The sequence below is a fragment of the Heteronotia binoei genome, chromosome 3 (assembly GCF_032191835.1).
Source record: "Heteronotia binoei isolate CCM8104 ecotype False Entrance Well chromosome 3, APGP_CSIRO_Hbin_v1, whole genome shotgun sequence".
Taxonomy (NCBI): domain Eukaryota; kingdom Metazoa; phylum Chordata; class Lepidosauria; order Squamata; family Gekkonidae; genus Heteronotia; species Heteronotia binoei.
In genome coordinates this window covers 58,108,334-58,130,826 of record NC_083225.1, presented here as the reverse complement: position 1 = coordinate 58,130,826, position 22,493 = coordinate 58,108,334, and the positions used below count along the sequence as shown (strand labels likewise).

Genomic DNA, 22,493 nt, shown 5'->3' with positions numbered 1-22,493 from the left:
GCACAAGGGCATATTAACTTGAATTATGCATAGTACAACACAGCCATTTAACGAAATACAACTTCAAAATCTGGCTTACAATTCTTGAACCAGCTGTGCCTTGTTAAAAGTTACCGTTAATAACATTGGTGTTAAGAAGTAGAACCAGATATAATGGACAATGAAAAATATCATAAATTGAATAATCATTCTCTTTGTCATTCCCCCTCTGCCAATCCCATTACCTACTTATCTGTTTGAGCTATAATAAAATTTGGTTCCTGTGACCTCATATGTATGCCATTTAATATGAAGTTTATGTATGTGTGTAATATAAAATCTCCAGCATAGGTTTTTGTAATAGTTTTCAGTTTATGTTAATGCTAGTTGAGATACAAAGAATACAAATCCTATGCTGTTGGGGGAATTTTGCATTTCTGTTTTTGAATCACAGCCTTTCACAAGACAAAACCAAAGTATAGAGGTTTTTGGAGTTTGGATATCTCTAAATTATGTCTATTTGGACCTAGGAGACTACTCAGTCTTCCAGTTACATAATATGTAGATGTGATGCATTAGCTCTTTGTGAGGATTTAAGAAAGCAATTGGACACAGAAGTGCTTCTGTAAACAGCTGTTAGGTAGGCTTAAATATACATATTGTTTGCGTATAGTAAAACATGTACAGTGGTTTGCCCCAGGAAGGTCAGCTATTTTGGAGCAGATTGACATATAGACAAAGGCACAAAATCCTCACATTTGGAAGTCAACACAGAGGGCTCCTTAGCTGCTAGAGGATTGGCAATTATGGTGGCCATTTGGACACCATCTGCATTTCTAATTTCCATTTGCTGACCAGGCTGGGCTTCCTTATTAAGTCCTGCTGAACTGTACAATTCATTTTTTGTCCATGCCTCTTCCTTTTCTCCCAGAGGCATGCTTTGTGCCTCTAAAGCCTCTCTTCTTTTGCGCCACCATATATGCAAGCAACCATAAATAAGGATACCAGCAATGATGAGAAGCAGAACAGAACTGGTTAGCCATATGCCCACTGCTAGGTCTTTCTTCTTGTTGCTTGTGGATGCTGGATCTTGCTTGGGGGTGTTAAAAATTCGGCATTGGTCACTGGATGGGTTTGCTGACTGGCAAGTTACACACAGAATATAAGTTGTTAATGGAATCAGGTTCTCGATGACGAATGAAGAGCGGCTACCTGGTACTCTCTCCTCTTTTTGAAAATGTTTTCTGGTGTACCCTGACAGCGTTTTATCCCAGTTGGGGTTGTACATAATGCTGTAGAAGCTGTCAGCGCAGCTTGCCATTTTGGGCCAGATTACCAGGGCTGTGTTTCCTGTCACATTTTGTACTGTTACTCCCATTGTAGGTTTCTCTTTATTCTCTCAGTAGTTATCTTCAGAGAACAGTGATGAGTCTTAAGATTCAGGAGACCAAGAAGTTTCAAGAAGCAGATCTCAGGGAGTCATAAGCTCTGGAATTTAAGAAAACAAACTAATGCCAACTGAAAATAGGAACTTGTATTTCTAAGAAGAGTTTTTGCATGCTGTAGTATAAAATCATTTTAATTTTATAGCAACTGGAATTCCAAAGAAGGGACCATTGTATGTGCAAGCCTTTTACATTCTTGTCCCTTCTTGTCCAAGCCAAGGAAAGTGAAATTGTTCTGGTAAAATGAGAGTTTTCAACAGGAACAAAATACTGCTGAATCTAATGTATTTATTTTTGCATCAGCCTTAAACATCTCTTGTAAGATAAAGTAGCATCCTGTGCCAACTGACAAGTCTTAATACCACAGTGGTCTATATATTAGCACCATCTATGTAAAGTAATTAGCATGCATCCCCAGGACCAGTATTGAGAATGGGGGTGGTTGCAGCAATTTATTTTTATTTATTCTACTTATAAACCTCCTTTCTTACTGGGACATAAGGGGGATTACACAGAGTGAGTCAATGCTATTGATGGATGGGACATTCAGTAAACAATGCAGTAGGACTAGGGTTGTAGAACCAACCAGTCTAAAAACAAGTGAAGCAAAGCATAATTATTAACATGACATATTAAATGATGCAAAATTCCATAGTAGGATCCTAGTTTCAGCAGACTATACACAGTAGGAGTGATTCCTTACCGACATTTGCTCCACCCCCACACTTCTCCTTGCATCGGCACAAGCATTGATTCTCCATCAGTTGCTCCACAGTGCCTCTTGCTTCGGGGCTACTTCTGATTTCCGTTGTAGCAACTAGAACGCCAAAAAACCAGCATCCTGTTGCTGCAATGGTAATAGAAAGTAACCGCGATGTAAGAAGTGCCCGCAGAGCAACTAGTGGGGAATCCATCGCTCAAGCCAGCATAGGGAGAAGAGCGGGGGCGGAGCAAATGCTGGTGAGGAATCACTCCAATGTCCCTAATAATTTTCCCAAGTAACTTCGTGAATCATTTAGTGCAGTGTCACTCTGTCGCCTATGTAGAAAAGCCTTCTTGAATAATTTAGTTTTGTGTTGTTTGTGGAAAGCCACGAGAATGGGAGCCTTCCTGACTTCCTCAGGGAAGCCATTCCCTAAGGTGGGGCCACAACAGAGGAGGCATGTGTACGGGCTGTTGTTGATTTTGACAGTTGGGAAGTTGGCTTCTTTAGAAGACCTGCTCTGAGGAGCCAACGGGCAGGGGAGAGTAAACAGTTCAACTCTGCAGACAAATATACTTCTGTCCAGTGGATCCATTAAATACTATGGAACTTGTTAAAATATTACTTTGTGGTTTGCGCCTCCTTGGAAGTCACTGATTACCCTCTGATTTTGAAAAATGTGGGTTGTGTCCCAATTATAAAGTATTTAGCCTTCAGAGAAAAGGGTATCCAGTTTTTAGAGGAACTTTTTTTTGCTGTTCTGGGAAGAAATATAAACTTCTGAGGGCTAGTTGACAGATAATTTTCCTGGCTGATTTGCTCCATTTTTTTTGCAAGCATGATATTATCTGCATATTTCCATGCATATGAGAAAAAGTGCTGTAGTAGTTTAATATAGAATCAAACATTACTTTGTGTTGTTAATCCCTGTGATCTCAGTGAAATCTGCTTCCAAATAAATGTGTCCAAGTATTGTATATAAACTGTAACCTTTCAGTAAAGGTAAAATATTTCACACTACCAAATCAGTCATAACTACTTGAAAATAATCTTTGATTTAAAATCATTAAATTGATTTTTTTAAGTGCAAGATACATTTTTATGTGAAACATAGTAAAATATTACATTGACTTTAGATTTACTCTTCTGGTACCCTTTTAAAAACCGGAAAGGTATGTTGAAAGAAAGATGTTGCTAATGAATTTAGAAAGCATTACTGATTAGGTCATTGTAATAGTGTTGAAGTATTACACTAATATTATTGTGGATGCAAGCGGGAGATTTTGCCACGTTCTACTGGAAGTTCAAGATTATATTAGGATAGCCAAAAAAATAAGGATGTAAATCCTCTAAGAACCTATTTCACTTCATTAGAGTTTGCATATTTTGGTCTTTAAGAGGACTATTAATATTTTACACAGTTAGCATTTTATGAAAGAATATGCCTATATTTAATGCTCAGTATTTGAGAAGGTAGTGAGTCCTCCCCCGCCAATTTGAGGCAACCTTTGTTTCTGTTTTTATAAGCCAAAGGTAAAACTCAATCAGCAGAGATTAACCATTTTATTGGACACATTGGATGAAGCAACAAGCATTTTTACAGAAAGGGTACATCATACACAGAAATTACTTTATATTGTGTTTTTTGCTTTCAGTTACTGTTACTTTGCTGATTGCTCTAAGAGTGACTACTATTTAAGTTATCCTTTGATTTAAATTGGTTAAATGCATCCTACTTTTTATTTAACGCAACCTAACTAGGCAAGATAAAGAAATGTGTTGATTTAAGGTTTAGAAGTGAGCTGCTTCTTTCCACCCTACCCTTAAAATCCATTTTCCCTTCCGTCAGATAACGAACATTCTTGGGCATCTCTCCCACCCTCCTCTCATTTACACATATTGAGTATATGATAAAATGTGCTGAAATATTGAAGGGAAATACCATATACAATATCAATTTTTAAAAGTTCATACTTACTGTCAGTTTCTGATGTTGAAATTCTGAGGTTTTCATGTGATATTTGGGTAAAAACAGCAGCCAGGTTTTCAGTAGTTTTCTGCATGATTTGTAGTTGCTGATTTTTCTTCCTGTAGGTCATTTGGACCAAGTTCTCATTGTTTGACTCTTGTAGGTTCTCCTCTGCAGTGATGAGGCCTCTTTGTTATCTACATGAGAACATCTTGTCTTAAGTGCTCTGTTGCCTAGGTTTTCTGAGAATAGGTAAAGCCAGCCTTCACTTTCTCTTGCTTGCTTCCTGGTTGAGAATGCACTGTTCTAGTGTGCTAGTTAGATTCTGCTTTTGTGTGTCTGGGCTTGCTTTGCTCAGTGACATCATTATTGAACTCCTTGGGTTGGGGAGGGAGAAGCATAGCTTTTAGAAAGCTTTTCTGCCTTGATTACCTTGAGGTTGCCTCTATCAGACAGTTGCTGATAATTTTCTATCTACATGTGTCTTTGTTACAAACCTCTGTGTTATAGCACTTAACTTACCTGTACACGGATAGTTTCATGAGGCTTGTGAAATGTACTAAAATTATCATATGCTAAATTAGCTGTGCTTTCTAAAATAGTGCTGGGCTGGCTGATAATTTTTTAATTTATGTAGTGTTTTCTTTACAGGACATATTGCTTGCTCCTTCTGCCCTGCTCCCCTGTTTATAGAGCTTTACAGAATATAGCAAGGAAAAATTCAGCTAAAATTCAGATATTTACATGTCTGCCAGTTATATTTTCTGAATTGTTTTTTGAAGGTATCTGAAAAATGTTGGGAAATTTTCAATATTGATCAGTAGGAGCCACATTTAAAATACCATTGTTGTAGTATTTTCCTCTACTTCAACAGCAATTTTAGAAATTGCAAAAGAAGAAAAGAGGTTGTTAGCTTACCAAGTATATATCCAAAACATTAGCGACAGCTGTCTTTGCCAGTCCTCCTCCATTATCCCTTTGTGTGCTGTGTTTGTGTTTTCACCACAGTACCAAGGAGAATACAGTAAGCATTAATTGGCAACTTTATATTTCAATCAACCATTATCTAGTATCAAAATTTATTAATTTCATTCAGAATACTCTTGTAGATGGATTCTGGTAATCTACTAGACATCTGCTGAGGTAGTTTCTAGTTCACGAGAGAGTAAAAAGGTAGAATGTCAGTTTCTCATGAAATAACTATATGATATAACACAGAGATACAGAGCTGCGGGGCAATTTTGGAGGGTGTAGGTTTCTCACCTTGTTCCGGAGTTGCTTTCTACTGGTTAGCAACAGAACTGCAGGACATTTCTCTACAGCTGTTGCTGTGGCATGCTTGCCAGAAAGAAAGCTCCGTTGAATTTATTGAAACTTGATTACAAGTACAGTGGGGGGGGGGGGGGGATGATAGTTCCCTTTGCTGCATTCCTTTTCACATTCCTATTAGGTATGATGCTCATTCCCATTTTACAGAAGGTGAACTGAGGCTGAGAGAAGCAACTTGCAATAAGACTACCTATACCAGTATGTCAGTTGAACAAATTTAGTATCTGTGTGCTGTGGATATGTATTAGCAGAAATGTAATAAATAATCTATCCCTACTAATTAATAGCCAGCCACCACCTTGAATCTACACTGTGATAGTTATATAGAGATTCCTTGTCTACTTTTCAAATGACAAAATGCCTTCCTGATTAGACTTGCTACAAGCTTGATATATCAGTAAATTGCCAGTTATACCTCAGGCGTATTGTTAAACCTGACTTTGTCAGTATTCTGTTTTTTTGCAAGTGGGGGGGGGGGTTTGTACCATGATATTTTAAAAGCATACTAACATCATTAGGGTTTGTAGAATCTTTCGGGATCAAGTGCCGTGTTCTACTGGAGAAAGTTTTCCTTCCAGACGTTTTGTTCTCAGCTGCGGCAGCCAAGAAGGTCTGAGCGCTTGCTCCGGCTGCAACGCCACTGAGGATGTTCTCCGCAGCTGAGAACGAAACGTCTGGAAGGAAAACTTTCTCCAGTAGAACACGGCACTTGATCCCGAAAGATTCTACAAACCCTAATGATGTTACCAGCTGTGAAAAACCTGAATTCTTTGATACTAACATCAGTTTTGCACTTGTAATTCTGCTTGTTATGCTAGTTAAACACTTCAAAGTACATTTTTCATGAAAACATTAAAGAATTAAAAAAGCAACTTCGCAGCTTTTGAAAGAACATTATGAACCTTGTATTGTTCGAACAAATACTTGCTAATGAGATATGTTGGATTTGTTTTTGTTTCCCTTTAGGCTTTGAATCTGGCATATTCCAGCATTTATAGCAATTACAGAAACTTTGTGGGTCCACCTCATTTCAAAGTAATCTGCAGACTCCTAGGATATCAGGGCATTGCTGTAGTAATGGAAGAACTACTGAAAGTTGTCAAGAGTCTGGTATGGTGACTCATACTTTATTTCTGAAATTATTATAATCAGAGGGAATATGTTCTACTTATCTAACTGTACAGATGCCTGAAGTACAACTTTCTGCGTAGCAAATTATTTTGTGGGAACAGCTATGAATCTTAAGGCATGGCAGGTTCCTGATTCTTGCAAGCATTATTTTCAATTTTTAAAATAAATATGTGTGCTGCTTGAATGAAATAAATTATTGTTTTAATACAAGAACAGGAGTCAGATGAGGGACTTAGAAATACATGTGACTCTAATATGAAGAAACATAAGATACCACTAAGTAAAACTTCTTGGCTTGCATGATCCACTTAAGACCAACCGCACAGCATTTATTTGCACAGCAGGAAAACGTAGTATGACTGGAGCAGTTGCCATGGAAGCAAACTTTCCTGCCTGCTGTGCCCCTTGGAATCATGGCTCAAAGGTAGTGAAGATCTGCAGGAGGAGGGGGAATGAGCAAAATACCACTACCCCCTTTCATTCTGGCAGAAGCATCTTCTGCTTTTAGAAAATATATAGTAGGACTGCCTTCTGTCTCATGTCCTGGGCTACTTTTCCCCCGACTGATTACTGGATTATCTCATCTCCTAAGCCTTGCATTAAAACTAAACACTGGGGGGGGGGGGCACCTTAATTTTTTTCATAAAGTGAATATCTCAAGAGTATTCCTTTATTTATTTCATTTATGACCCACCTAAAGCAGCTGACATAGTTCTTTGTTCCTCCATTTTATTTCCACAGCAAGAGAGCTGGTGTAGTGGTTAAAAGCTGCGGGTTCTAATTTGGAGGACTAGGTTCAATTCCCCACTCCTCAGCATGAAGCCAGCTAGGTAACCTTGAGTCAGTCACAGCTCTTTCAGAGCTCTCTCAGCCCCCCAAAATAAGTCTTGTTCACAAGAACTGGAACTTAAGACTGCCAGACAGTCTTAGGATCTCCTGGCTATACTACACAATGACATAAGATAATTATTATTATAATCTACACAGCCATCCTATGAAGCAGGTTGAGGTTGTGTAACTGGCTGAAGATCACCCAGCGAGTTTCTATGGCAAAGGGAGGTTTCAAACCTTGAAAGATCCTACCTTAGTGAGCTTGTACTGTCCCATTAGCCTATTGACTTTAGATTATAAAATCTTGTCATTTGTACTTGCAAACTATTTGCAGGGTATAATTATGACCACACTGGCTTCACACCTAGTCAGCCTATTACTCCAAATATAGGAAAGCTTGTTAACTTGAATGAGGTGGTTAATAAGGAAGACGTCAAATCAGCTTTCTTGTTTGTATCATATATCATATGATAGAGCAGAACATAGATTTTTGGTAGACTTTCTTGTGGCTTTCAGTTTTAGAGTCAGTTTTAAAAGATGGGCAAATCTGATTTATTCACAATCTTTTGTGAAAGTCAGCATAAGAGGGTGTCTGTCTCTGCAAATAGATGTCACAAGAGATGCTAGTCTTCATTATATTTTTGGAATCATTAGCAGTTTTGCTGAAAGGGGAGGCAAAAATTCAGGGAGTTAAAGTGCATTACTCTTACTACAAAATCGGCCTGTATGCCTATGGCATTCTTTGATATCTGTTGAAAAGATAGCAATCTAGTAAAGAATTAGACCCTAATTATGTAATAAGGTAGGATCTCAGAGTATAAATTAAATGCAAGTAAAACTGAGGTCATCTGTTTCAACACAGATTTGAGTAAATGTAAAGAGAATAATTGGATCTAGGATATGAAGAGAACAAATCACACCAAGAATTTAGGTATTTGGTTAACTACAAACATTGAATGACTGTGTAAAATCAGTTATTATCTAATAGCTGAACTAAGAACACATTCTCTGGGAAAGCCTAAACCTATCCTTTCTAGGATAAATAAACATGATGAAAATGATGGTTCTTCCCAGGTTGCACTTCTAGCTGAAATCCCCAATAAAAGACTGGTAGCATTAAACACTTCTGTTTGTTGTAAAAAGAGGTCTAGGATCTGATAGAGCAGTGCCTATGATTAAAAGTTAAATGGTGGCCTTGGAATTCCTGACTTTTACATACAGAACTATCTTCTTAGTTTGCCTTTCCTTCAGAGAAAACTTGATGAAAAGGCAGCATCCTCCTTTAAAGTTTCAAAGGTCTATAATACTGTAAATTGTAAGTGCTGGTTTTGTGCAGTAGATAAGGTATCTTTCATGTCTGCTAGAAGTGCAAGCATGCCTCCAGTTGTTGGAAGCAAGTGGTGGGGATTGTTTCAGCCAGGTTCCCTGAAAGCCAGAGACAGTACTACTGAATTATGTACTCAGCATCCCAAGAGAACTTCAAATGGTAGTCTTACATATAATTGCAAGACCAGCTTCCAAACTGATCTTTGCCAGGAAATGGAAGCAAAAAATACTCCTAGGATTCATGATTGGCTGTTGAAAGTAAAAGACATCCAGGTTCAGTGAAACCATCAGTGAAATGGTTTATCTCCCCCCTCCCCCCCCCAAAAAAAAGGAACAGTGATATATACAGATTGCAGTCATAATGGTCAGAAGTTGTACAGAGGCCACAGAATAGTTAGAAGTAGAATTAAGGTCATTCAGTGTTGATATTCTTCTTTTTATGTTCAATTGGCCAGTATGTGATGGGTAAATGCTTTGACAATGTACTTATTTGGTATGCTTTTGTTCCTTTTCTATCTCTTTGATGGTGTTGTAGGTTAATAAATCTTAAATAAAATTTAAAAGTAGATTGAACTAGATACAAATAGTTCAAAAAGATTAATAATGTGCTGCCTGATCTATGCAAACTTACTCAGAAGTCTCAGAAGTAATTGTATTCAGTGCATCTAGTTAATGGTAAATATTCACAGCATTGCAGCTTTAATCAGCTAGTTTGCACATCTTTCAGGTTTCTTTTGGTAGCAGTAAGGGCTACTTCACAAAACAGTTTTGCCACACAGATGTGCCTGCAACCAAGAAATAAACCATGTGTATTTTCATGTGAAAATCTGGCTATCATGATAGATTTGTTGTGTATATGAACACTTTGCCTGAGCAGTAATAAATTCACATGAAGGAGCTCTAAGATGGCGTGACTTGTAAATCACAGCTGGACTTCTGTTACCTCTAGTAATAGCACTAATCATCTTGCAAAAATCTCTTTTCCTAGCTACAAGGCACAATTCTGCAGTACGTGAAGACCTTAATGGAAGTGATGCCAAAAATCTGTAGGTTGCCCAGACATGAGTATGGTTCCCCAGGTAAGTTTCCTTTAGATGATGTTACAGCATTAAGAAACAATTTTGTTCTACGCTTTAATTTACTACTTTATAAACAGCTTAATTATGCAAATACCAGTGTAAATAATTTTGTTTTCACATTGCTGTTGTTGTACATTGGGACTTTTAGTTTTCACATTTCACAAGTTGGTTGCTTAGCTTTTTAGCAAATGACCCCTGCAGGGGACTTGCCTTCCAATGCCACTTCAGAAGAATAATTTCTGATGAGTGCTTGTTGTTTGACTGTGACTTAAAGACTTGTTCTTTACCCTGAGCACAACCTCCGCAATTTTTGTTAACACAAATGAACCACAGTGCTTGTTCCTTGCTTTTGAGTATCTGTTATTCTTCTCCCCTTTCCTCCCAGTATTACTCAACCTCATCAGACCTCATTTTAACTTAAATTGGGTTGCTTTTTCCATCATACCAAGTTCTCGACTTTTATTACCAAGGCTGAACTTAGGTCAAAGATGCACTAAAACATTAGTTCCCATGGTTCTCTTGTTGAGCTGATGAACTGCCTCATTAGCCTTTGTTAAAAATGTGAGGTGTGCACCTGTCAGCCCACTCAGAAAACAGGAGGTGGCATTTTTTAGGCAAAGTTGTATTTCTTTTTGTAAAAGTAATGGTGGGGGAGAATCAATTAAATGGAAGGTAACTTTTTATAAAGAAAAGTTCGATGCAAGAAAGAAATAGCATCACCATTTTTGTGTAGAGGCAAGTATCCACGCTGTAACTACTTATTGACCTTTTGCCCTTTCTATCCCAGCTTTCTCTTAACCCATTTAAATCTGTTGCAGAATCCAGAGATGCTAAACATATTTTTCTATAATTCTATTTGTCATTCAGGATGATCTAAATAAAGTCTCAGCTTTAAGGTCCTGATGATTATAGTCTAGCTTATGTGATTCAGCTACTTTCTATGATATGTTTTCATCTTTATGTTAATTTCCCTAGATTTTAACTTTAGCATAAGGACTGTTTTAGTGGAACTCATCCACCAGCTCAATAAGTGCATTTTAAGACAGGAAACTAGCCCACCTACATCTAATGCTAAGGTGGTTATTAATATGATTTCAGTTAGGTTGAAAAATCCCCACATAGCTGTGGATTGACTCAAAGCCTGCCAGATTCTCATTCTCAATACTACTCATATCCTACATGAGTTTAGTCCATTCATGTCCAGTGTTCCCTTTAAGCTGATTTAGTGTGAGCTAGCTCAGTTTTTTAGCTTCTGGCTCACACATTTTTGTCTTAGCTCAGGAAAAATGGCTCCAGAACAAACTGATTTAATGCCAGTAGCTCACAAAGTAGAATTATTGCTCACAAGACTCCACAGCTTAGAGGAAGCACTGTTCATGTCCCATAATCCACAACACAAGGCCTTCTTGAGTGGTTAAGAGAACCCTCCCACCCTTCCTTCCACTTACTATACTTCCTCAAAAGGAAGACAATCCTGAATGTAAGATGCCCCCCACCAAAAAAATACTATACACAAATCATTATTGGACATAACTGTAACTTGTATGCAAATATAGAACCCCCTCCTCTCTTTTAAGGGCATTCTTGGGAGAAACCTAGTCTTGCATTTGAGTAAATAAAGTATTTTCAGCATCAGAAAAGCTGGTTGAATCCACTGCACTGTCTTGAACACAGAATAATACAGCAATCATGTGCCGCGCCTGTGCCATTGCAACCAGTCACTGCATAACTTTGACCAGTATTCTGGAATAAAGCATGTAGAGCAGAAGCATCCACAGGGGAATATGAACACCAAAGAGAGATAGAAAACTTGTCCTTTCCGGAACTTCTCAATGGTTTCGATAGTCTTCATCTGCTCGATCTCTCGCAAAATCACAATAGGAGTCACAGAATAACAACACTCTCACATGGATCAACGCATAGTCTTCAAAATTTCTGCACACAGCTCTGGTTCTCTACATGCAGTGGGCAGCTGCCAACCCCCCTCCTTCCATCACAGACATGCCCTGTCATCTGCCAAGGGTGGAAAACAGGCAAATGATAGAGCATTCCCTAATATCTCCTGGGAGACTTCCTTGGGATCTTTTCCTATGGCATGTCAGGGCTCCTGCACAAACTCAGTGCTGAGCTGGAGTGCAGGAGGTGCTGTGGCGCCACCTAGCCTCAAATGAGAAGAGTGAGGAAGCAAGTTTGGGATCCTTACCCTTGTTTATCTAATCAATGTGCAGTTGTCCCTTTGGGTTGAGCTTCCAAAGGTGGAGTATTCTGTTAGGGTTTTGAAATGTGAGAGGCCAGCTGCAGAGTATGAACTTTCACTCTTCTCCTTGGGTGTTAGCATGAAGTGTTCACTTTGTAGTGCTAAGTGCCCTCTCTGTGCTTTTCTTACCACCAAAGTGCTTTGCTGCTTATTCTAAGTCTGCATGGCAGGGAGCTCTGAGCCAGAATCCTGCAGCACATGCCCCAACTATTAAGTTGTATGATCTCCTGGCTGAAGTTTTTGTAGGGTGAAGGACATGATTGGGTGCTGGAGAGGGGCCTTGGCCACCCCAGGGAGGGAGGTGATTGGCCAAGCCTGTAATTTGCATCCTGAGCTCCTCTGACCCTAATTGGTGAGGCTGCAGTAGCAATAGGATGGCTTGAGTTTTTAGTTTAGTTGGCACCTATGAGCCACAACATGTTTTTTTGTTGGTGGAACTTTCTGCTTCTGGCAGGGGGTATTCCCAGGCTGAAAGCACTCAGGGAGCAACTACCTCTGGCCACACTCCTCAAACCCCCACAACCATGCTGGCGCAAGGATCTAAGCCTCTTTCATTGCAGCAGGCAGCACCTGAGAGCGATGGAACAACACTGGCAGCCTGTGCCATCATAACTAGTCCTTATACTGGCATATCTCACACATACACCAACACCAAGGTCAGTTGGTTCCCTGAGTGCTTTCATTCTCCCCTTCCCCAGGATTGTGGTATAGCTTATCTAAAGTTAATGCATATCTGCTTACTGTAGGTGATATGATTTGGGTTGGGTTGTTCAGATCCATCTCTCTATATTTACATTGCTTCTGCATGCACGGAAATGCATAGGTTTGTTTTTTATTCTGCTTTCCACAATCCCTCATTTTCTGCATTTCTCAGGGATTCTGGAATTCTTTCATCATCAGCTGAAGGATATTGTTGAGTACGCAGAACTGAAGACTGTGTGCTTCCAAAATCTGCGGGAAGTGGGAAATGCTATTCTGTTCTGCCTCCTCATTGAGCAGAGTCTGGTAGGTGATGAGTTGGATTAAAGTGTTCCTTGCAGATCTTGACCATTTTGAGGTGGTCCAAAGTCAAGTATAGAGGTTAGGTCTGAGCTCTACTACAATTGCTTTTAATAGTTTCCTAGAAAAGAACTTTTTGAAGAATAAGAGCGGAGTAGATGATATTTTAGCAGTTTGTCATTACAGGAATTCAGACTCAAAATGAAAGAGCTTTTTATTTATTTCTTTGATGAAGAAAATTGCATGTTTTCAGTGCCCTCTGGTGTTTGCTGAAGGAAAGGACCTTTTTGCTTTTTAATAAGGAATCAGTAAAGTTCTTAAGAAACAAAGCCCTGTGGCACAGAGTGGTAAAGCTGCAGTTTGAGCTCTCTGCTCATGACCTGAGTTTGATTCCAGTGGAAACTGGGTTCATGTAGCCAGCTCAAGGTTGACTCAGCCTTCCCTCCTTCCGAGGTTGCTGGGGGAAAGTGTAGATGACTGGGAAAGGCAATGGCAAACCACCCCATTAAAAAGTCTGCCGTGAAAATGCCGTGTTGAGACGTCACCCCAGAGTTGGAAATGACTAGTGCTTGCACAGGGGACTACCTTTACCTTTAAAGTTATTAAGGATCCTTTGATAATGTCCCATTACAGTAATTTCATGTGTTGGGGGTAGCAGGAGTGTGAAAACAGTACTGTGGAATGGGTAGTGAGGTGGGTTCTCTGGAAAAAGTTGAATTTGGAAATTTTCTGATGCCCTAAATTAGGGGTGTCAAACATGCAGTCCAGGGGCTGAATCAGTTCCTCAGAGGGCTCCTATCAGGCCCCCAAGCAACTGACTGTGATTTGCTTTCTTCTCCCTTTCTCTTGCTTCCTTCTTCATAACTGTTTGCTTTGCAAGGCTTGCTCAATTGCACAGGAGCTACAGAGCAGAACCTCTGTTTTCTCCATTGACTGAGGCTCCTCCTTTGTGGAGGAAGGGGTGGGGGAGGCAGAGCTTGTTTTTCCAGGCTCTCAATCTCACAGCAGAGCTACTGAGCCAAGCCTCTCTTCCTTCTATTGGCTGAGGTCCCCCCCCCCCAGTCCTCTGGGGAAGGAAGGAAAGAGCGAGAGTTTCTTTTGCCCAGTTCCCTGGATCCCATGGGAGAAATACAAAGAAAGCACCTTTAAGACCAATTAATGCTAATGTTTTAAGCATGTTTTAAGTTTTTAAAAAACATATTTAATTGTGTTTGTCTTTGTCTTTGTCCCTTATAAAGTTTATGTTTCTGCTGTCTAATCTTAAATAGATATACACATGGCCCGGCTCAACAAGGTCTCATTTATGTCAGATCCGTCCCTCATAGCAAATGAGTTTGACACCCATGCCCTAAATAGAATGTGATTTTGTTTAGCATATTTATTTTGACTTACGCATGTACTTCTCTCACTTCATTTAAATTTAAGGGGAAAGGAAGGGTGCTAAAAACTGCTGATACACTAAGTTTTAGTATGCCCAAAGATTGCTGTTATTGCCCACCTATTGAACTGGCTTCCATGGATGTGATTAAGGCCCCTCAGTTTCACTGTTGCAAAAATTTGTTCCTCCCCACATCTCTGAAGTTGAATTGAAGACACATTATTGGAGTCAACCGGCATCTTTTAAATTCAGAATTTAATATATCAGTGTTTCAAAAATGATGTGTCAACCATGACTTCCTTGATGAAATCAGAGTTTGTATTCTTAGAAAACATGCCAGTTATCTCCTAAATCGGGGGTGGCCAAAATTGCTTAACAGAAGAGCAACAAGACATAAACATCAGATGTTTGAGAACTGCAAGAAGGAAGGAAATAGATGGGGGAAGTAATAAGAAACCAACTTTAAATGCATGTTCCTTTAAGTGCTGCCAGCTGGCTTGGCTTGGAGAAGTGATTTAAAGAGACAGATGCCTTCTCCAAGCCTGGCAGTGGGGGCTTCAAGAGCCACAGAATATGTATGAAAAAGCCATATGTGGCTCCTGAGCCACAGTTTGGCCACCCTTGTCCTAAATCATTATCAGGCATATTGAGTCACTTTATGTGTTGTGAAAGGTATTTTTGAACTGAGTATCTTGGCAAATCATGTTGACACTAGCTATGGTTTTTCAGAGGTGAAGAAAATGGCCGCCAAGTACAAACCAATGTTCCTCGGTTGAGCATGGGCATTGGAAACTGCATGGCTCAAACTTGAGGCCCGATGCAACCTTCCAAAGTCACTCTGTGTTTCTTTTGCCAGAACTTTTTGTGCAGTTGGGAACATAAAAGCTGCTGTCTGAATTTCCTTTTCTGAAGACTACTGAGGGTCCAACATTATTTTCCTGTGTCTTTGACTTGCTTCCTTTGTGGAGCTGTCCTTGAGGCGATAATGAATTATGGAGATAATGCTGGTAAAAATAAATGCATGACTCACTGCTTGGGCCACATCTCGCTTTCTGCCACTGGAGCAGTTAGTCAATTGCATTAGGCATTTCAATAAATATGATCATGGTTTTAATAATTCTGCCTGTAGAATAAGCTGCCTGTTTTGGTGGGTAACCAAATGCTGTAGCCCTCTGTCAGTCGAATACAGCCTCCTGAGACCCAAACTGCCATTTAAAAGAGAGGCTGGAACACTCTAACAGGTGCTTAATACCTTATCAGTGTTTCTGCTCTCATGTGCTGCTGTATGTTTTCAGTACATTTTGTCCCCTTTGTTGCAGTCACTAGAGGAAGTGTGTGATCTGTTGCATGCGGCTCCGTTCCAGAACATTTTACCACGAGTTCATGTCAAAGGTATTGGCTTATTGTTTTACTGTTCTAATGAATGTTGCCAGCCATGTGTGGTAGTGCATCCACCAGTGAATATCCTGGATCTGTTGCTTTCCAAGCACTGCAGAAATAGAACACCTAACAAAACAGTAGGTGGCTGGTATGCTGCCTTTGGTTTGGTAGCCTTTGCAGCCTGAAGACTCAGCAAGTGAAGTTTCCATAATGAAACCACTGCAACTAGTTAACCTATTGTTGTAAGCATTATGCTGGAAGTGCTTGGCACCCCTGTGACATGAGCCCTTAGTGTTGCTCCTGAAGGTTTTTTGTTTCTTTCATTGGTTGAAAACTCCTTGCTAGTAGCAGATTGTTACCTTTTCTTGTATCTGCTATGAAAAATGAAAGCTATTTATTTCATTTATAACCTACCCTTTGCTTGGTAACCTAAAGTAGTTGGACTCTAATTTGGAGAAGCATGTTTGGTTCCCTTCTCCTCTACATAAAGCCAGCTGGGTGACCTCCCAGAATTCTCTCAACCCAGCCTGCCTCACAAGGTGTCTGTTGTGGGGAAAGGAAGGGAAGGAGTTTGTAAGCTGCTTTGAGACTCCTTACGGTAAAGTGGGGTATAAAAGCAAACTATTCTTCTTTCCCTCATTTTGTCGACATAACAACCCTGCAAGGTACATTAAGCTGAGTGTGAGATACTTACCTAAGGTCATCCAGCAGTTTTCCATGTCAAAGTAGGAATTTGAACCTGGGTCTCCCAGATCCATGTCTGACACTAACCACTACATCACACTGAGCCCCCCCCCCCCTTTAAATGCATGCTACTGAAATCTTAATAGAGAGCAAGGAACTGGAGTGGGATCACTGCCTACTAAGTCTGCCCACTAGTCACAGAATATTGTCTCTTTGCAAATCAGTGATCAACCAAAATGTTTCTTCCTCCACAAGTTTTCCTTATACACATTTTTGTTGGGAGGAGGGGAATGGTATTTGGCTTATGCATTAACATTCCTGTCTCTTGACTCTTGACATTTTATGTGTGATAAGGATTATCTTAATTGATTTAAATGTGTGTGGGAGCAAAAGTATGCTTGAGCATAATAGGCTTTATTTCAGGAGTGAAATAAGTGCTTGCATGTGTCTTGCCTTCAAGTAACAAATAGTTAAAAGGGGGGGAGAGGAAAAAATTCTGTGTATTTAATTTTTTAAAAAAACACACACAAGCAACTAGTTTCCTTTTGAAAGAATTGTTTTGTCTCCCTCCAGAGGGTGAAAGACTTGATGCTAAAATGAAGAGACTGGAATCAAAGTACGCTCCACTCCACCTTGTTCCACTTATTGAAAGACTAGGAACACCTCAGGTACCGCCTTTGTTTGTTTTAGAGTAAAAGTGTACTCTGCAATAATTTCATAAGAGCCCTTGACATCCTAGCTCCTACTGGTATATAATGAGCTGAACACAGCAGCTTTCTGACATCCATAGCTAATTGGTTAAATGCTAGAAGGCAATGCTAGGATGACATTTAGGAACACAGTTTCCAGATGATAGGGTTTTCACTCAGGGGACTCACAGTTCAAATTTCAGGGAACCGGCTGACGTCCTTTATAACCTTTAACAAAAGCCATTTGTTCTTTTATAATTCACTGAACAAAAGGGAAAACCCAGAGCTGGTTGCAAACTAAGCAGCCACTCCTGTTCTGATCTTTGCTAAAATATTAGCTTCCAGAAGGAAATGCTCCCTTTTCCAGATTCCATTGTCTGCACAGGAGAGCAAGCTTAGATAGCTTTTTCAGTAGGGTTGCTAAGCTGCTGGTTTTCAGGGTCTACTGCCATTTATTTGTATGGTGAGGCTAATTGGTTTCAATACACAGACACAAAAGCAGAGTGAGGGAAGCAGGAAATTTCTGTCAATGTACTTCAGTTTGTCTGCTGATTTATTATTTGTCTCACAATGGTGTTCCCTTTTGGTTCCAACCATAGCAAATAGCCATAGCGAGAGAAGGAGATTTGTTAACCAAGGAGCGTCTCTGCTGCGGGTTATCCATGTTTGAAGTCATTTTAACCAGGATTCGGAGCTTCCTCGACGACCCAATCTGGCGTGGCCCTCTTCCCAGCAATGGCGTGATGCATGTGGATGAATGTGTAGAATTTCACCGCCTGTGGAGTGCAATGCAGTTTGTGTACTGTATTCCTGTAGGTACACATGAATTTACTGTGGAGTACGTATCCAAGCACACGCAATGGTTCTGAATCTAACATTGCTTTAGAATTGGTAAATATATGAACATTTTCAAGGTAACAGTGTTGGCTTGTATCTTACCACTCTGCTGAGCAAAGTTTAAAGCCTTCCTTCTGCCAAAGTAGTCTTTCTCCGAACATAGTGGCCTTTCTTTTCAACAGAAGAGTCACTAAAATTTAAAGAAGGGCTCCTATGGTCTGAGGACATTCCTCGAGCTCAAGGTAGGATACCACCCCTTGTCTATTCAGATTTATCCCACAGCAGAGAGAAATGGACCAGTTGCTTCTGGGAAGGGCATCTGCAAAGCTCACAAGGAAGTTTGCTGTGTGATTAAAATGAAGTCCTAACCTGTGTCACGCTGTGAATAATATTATGAATAATTTTGTAAACCTATTTTGAGGGAGTTTGCCAGTCTTTTTCAAACAGCCTCAGCTTAAACTTTGCTTATTTTTAATATTATTTATTCAATTTAATTTATCCATTCAGGCTGGGCTCTGGGCGATGTACATCAGATAAAACATAAAAGATACATAATTTAGTACAATAAAACAATAGCAATAAGAATTCCTACCTCTGGTGGCAGTTGGCTAATTATATACTCATCAGAATATCAGAGCATATTGGAGGGAGGGAGGAAGGAAACACTTCTGAAGGAGGTGGACAAGAGAAGAGTCACCAGATACCACTCCTCAATCAAGAGTCTCTATCAAAAGCCTAGTGGATCTCTCCCTTACAGGCCCTGCACAGGGCTTGGACATCATCTGGCAGAGAGTTCCACCAGGTAGGGGCCAGGACTGGAAAGCCCTGGCCCTAGTTGAGGATAGTGGAGCTTCTTAGGGGCCGGGGATTACCATCATGTTGTTACCAACAGAGCACAGCGTCATACTAGGAACATAGTGGAGAAGATGGTCCCTCAGATATGTTGGTCCCAGACCACTCATGGCCTAAAGGTCAACACCAAAACCTTGAACCTGTCTCAGTACTCAAACAGAAGCCAGTGTAGCTGGCACAGCATAGGATGTATATGTGTCGTCCGTGGCATTCCCAACAGAACTCAAGCTACCGCATTCTGAAGTATCCGGGTCAGTCTCAAGGGTAGGCCAGCATAGTTACAGTAGTCTAATCTGGAGGTGACCGTAAAATGGATCACTGTGACTGGGTCTGAATGGGATAGGAGGTGAGCCAGTTGCCAGGCTTGACAAAGATGGAAAACATTTTTGGTTTTAGTAGGTGTTTTTATTGCCAAAGGTAGCAAAGCACACAGAATGATGTTGTTTTCCTAGCCAGTAGTCCTGCAGCAAAACAAAAATAGGAGCTGTATTTGTTTGATCACCGTGATTGTCAGCAAAGGCTCTGCTTCAGAGGCATCTAATCAAGGGACTGTTGGAAAGGCCTTCTCTTTGGTGGTGCCTAGTTAGGGAATATGGTGCCAACTATGATGGGTACCAGGGAAATAATTTTTTCTTCATGTGTGTCTGATCCACTGAATTGGATTTCTCTTCTGCTGGATTTTATGTAGGGTTTTTATTATTGCCAATTTGTGTGGTGGACTGGGATTTAATTTTTTGGATATTTTATAATCTTATCTAAATTAATATATGTAAACTACCTTGAAAACCATGGTCAGTAGGTAGGATAAAAATGTCATAAGGCTTCCCTCAAATGCTCTCAGCACTTATCTCTTTTAGGACAGTGCTCATGTTGACTTGACATATTAAAATGTTGCATTTTCTGTGGTTTTTATTTCACAGGCAGTGTTTTGGAGATGGGCTGCACTGGGCTGGTTGTATGATTATAGTGCTTCTGGGGCAGCAGCGTCGATTTGATGTGCTGGATTTCTGCTACCACTTACTGAAAGTACAGAAACATGATGGCAAAGATGAGGTCATAAAGAATGTGGTATGTAATAAAGAGGCATTACAGTGTGTTTTGACGGTGATGCTGGCTTTTATAGGAACCAAATAACACCCTCCCTTTCCAGTATGTGTGTGGGCAAATTTTCCAAGGTAGCCTTTCTTCTTCACCATCTCATTGTTGTTGTTGGCAGCCTTTGAAGAAAATGGTTGAAAGAATCCGAAAATTCCAGATCTTGAATGATGAAATCATTGGTATTTTGGACAAATATTTGAAGTCTGGAGATGGAGAAGGCACACCAGTAGAACATGTTCGCTGTTTCCAGCCTCCCATTCACCAGTCCTTGGCCAGCAACTAGAAGGATCCAGTTTGTAATTTTGGCAGCAGTACAGGGGCATCACAGTGGTATGCGAGATTTGATGGTTACGTGAAAATGTCCAAAATGTATTTGCCTGAGCCCTTCTAAAAGGAAGAGGTGTTTAGTCTCATTTCTGAGATAACTATACATGGATTTTAGACCACTTTTATATACTTTTGATAAAAGGCTTTGCAATACATCCTTAAGCTCCTTGCATTTGTCTAGCTGTTTATAATTATTTTCAAATGGTTTGGTGTTATTGTGTCTAACTACTAGCAATAATGTAAAATTAACATGGGGGGGATGTGGATTGTAATTTTTTATGTAAGAAAAGCATTAAGCTGCTCAGTTACCCTTTAGGGAAACTACTTTTGCAATTCCATAAAGTATCTTTAATTATGGGAACACTTCTACAATGTCTAGTATCCACATATCATCAGTTTTTTAAAATCATCTATAAAATGGAAGCAATATTAGAGACTTCCAGGTTTTGTAGAATCTGTTCAGGTATTCAGAGACTTGTTTTAGTTTCTAGTATAAAATGGGGATATTTTTGAGTCCTTACACTGGCCACAGACAAAGCAGTATCATCATTCACTCCTAGAATGGTTATGTAGAGGACATTTTGGTTGGAAACATTCTTAAGCAGTAGAATTAAACCTTGCTTGGTCATTCTTTCAAAATTCAATGTAACCATTGCAGAACTTTGCTTTTTCTAATGCCAGGCTTGGGAAATATTTATAATTTTACCTTTGTACTATCAGCATTGGGCAGTGTAATTATGAAACTAAATTTCAAATTAAAACATGTAAAAGACAACTGTGGTTACTTGTCTTATTCATTGATGCTTGAATGGTCAAATATTTGGTCACATTATTTATAGTCCCCTTTTCTCATTTGGACTCAATAGATAACAGAGTGAGTCGCCATGATCGATGCATGGGGACATTCAGTATAATGCAATAGGACATAGGATGTAGAACCAACCAGAAGTCTAAAAACAGGATTAAGCAAAGCATAACATAAACGGTGCAAAATTCCACAGTAGCACTAGTTTCAATAAGCTACATACAGCCCCTAATAATTTTTCTAAGTAACTGTGAAATATTTTGTACAATGCAACTGTTGTCTTTGTAGAAAAGCCCTTTTGAATAATTCAGCATTACACAGTTTTCAGAAAGCTGTGAGCACTTTTCTAACATCCTCAGGCAGGTTGTTCCACAAGGTGGGGCCATAACGGAAAGCACATATTTGGGCAGTTGTTGATTTTGCTCATTTGCACCTAGAAGACCCTACTCCAGCAAGTGGTGCTGTTGTGGCAGTGGTCTCACAGATACAAAAGATGTTCATGGCCTTGGACCCTTGTTTCTGTTAACTAATACCTTATTGAACCTAGTAACTGATGGGCAGCCATCTGCAAAAAATTAAGAATATGCTTGTCTTTAAACAACTTTTATCCACTGGTACCATCCTTGACAGCCTTATCAAGTTGTTTCTAAGTCATCTTAACCAGAACTAAGACATGCCAGGGCTGTTTCTTAAGCCCACTGACCTCTTCACATGCCTCCTTCATATAGCTGATCTTGTGCAGGCAACGACTTGTTCGCTGAGAGACAGTCTGGAAACTTTCGCTCCAGGCTGCCATTAGGGAATCAACATTCTGCCCTTTTTGAAACATTTTGTCCTCAGGCCTTTTAAAAAAGGTTTTATTTTTCCTTCTGCATTTCTTGGAAGGGGCCCAGTTTTGCTACATTTGTTATCAACACAGTTCAGTATGAGATAACAGTGACAAAATACTGAACTGAAAATGGCTGACTATACCTTGGAAAAAGGAATACAACTTTCTCATTAACAGAGGTTGCTCTCATGGGATCAAGGAAATTCAGAAGCTCCTCACATTTAACTTCCATGTCAAATGTGTTCTTTAGTCAAGCATGTAGGTATACCTCATAAAATGTGTAGGTTCCTACCAGCTCTGACGATATTGAAAAAGGGCTATCACTTACTCGCTGTTCAGAAAGGCAAGAAGGTAGTAGCTTTCCCTGCTCCAAGTTATTAAAATAAAACCTTTCCATCCTTAGTATTTTAGCTTTGCCTTATTTATGAGAAGCAAAATAGCTGGCTCATCTATCACATACAAATGAACATAATCACACACATTTGCATTTGAAAACATGCTCAAAAGGTTTACCACCGCCTGTTCTGAAAACAAGACCATTTGTACAATTAGGGATGAGAGGAAGG

General features: G+C 39.7%; 2 protein-coding genes across 3 annotated transcripts in view; one reads left to right on the top strand and one right to left on the bottom strand.

Annotated features, from left to right (window-relative positions):
- LOC132568255 (cytoplasmic FMR1-interacting protein 1) overlaps nt 1-21,068 on the top strand; it is a 67,332-nt gene extending 46,264 nt beyond the window's left edge. For both annotated transcript variants that reach the window (XM_060233882.1, XM_060233881.1), the window contains exons 24-31: nt 6,392-6,535; nt 9,702-9,792; nt 12,924-13,054; nt 15,746-15,818; nt 17,064-17,158; nt 17,779-18,017; nt 19,789-19,936; nt 20,085-21,068. In XM_060233882.1, the coding sequence (XP_060089865.1) occupies nt 6,392-6,535; nt 9,702-9,792; nt 12,924-13,054; nt 15,746-15,818; nt 17,064-17,158; nt 17,779-18,017; nt 19,789-19,936; nt 20,085-20,249 (1,086 nt within the window). In that variant the 3' untranslated portion in view covers nt 20,250-21,068. The remainder of the gene's footprint in view (nt 1-6,391; nt 6,536-9,701; nt 9,793-12,923; nt 13,055-15,745; nt 15,819-17,063; nt 17,159-17,778; nt 18,018-19,788; nt 19,937-20,084) is intronic.
- LOC132568254 (fibronectin type III domain-containing protein 9-like) lies at nt 499-4,434 on the bottom strand. The gene is made up of 2 exons (XM_060233880.1): nt 4,106-4,434; nt 499-1,467 (listed from the first exon to the last, which is right to left on the bottom strand). The coding sequence occupies exon 2, from the start codon at nt 1,355-1,357 to the stop codon at nt 689-691; it is 669 nt and encodes a 222-aa protein (XP_060089863.1). The 5' UTR covers nt 1,358-1,467; nt 4,106-4,434; the 3' UTR covers nt 499-688.
- Nucleotides 21,069-22,493: the final 1,425 nt, after the last annotated feature.

What these genes read in the sequence shown, in the direction of transcription:
- LOC132568254 (XM_060233880.1), bottom strand. Translation starts at nt 1,357, where the DNA reads ATGGGAGTAACAGTACAAAATGTGACAGGAAACACAGCCCTGGTAATC.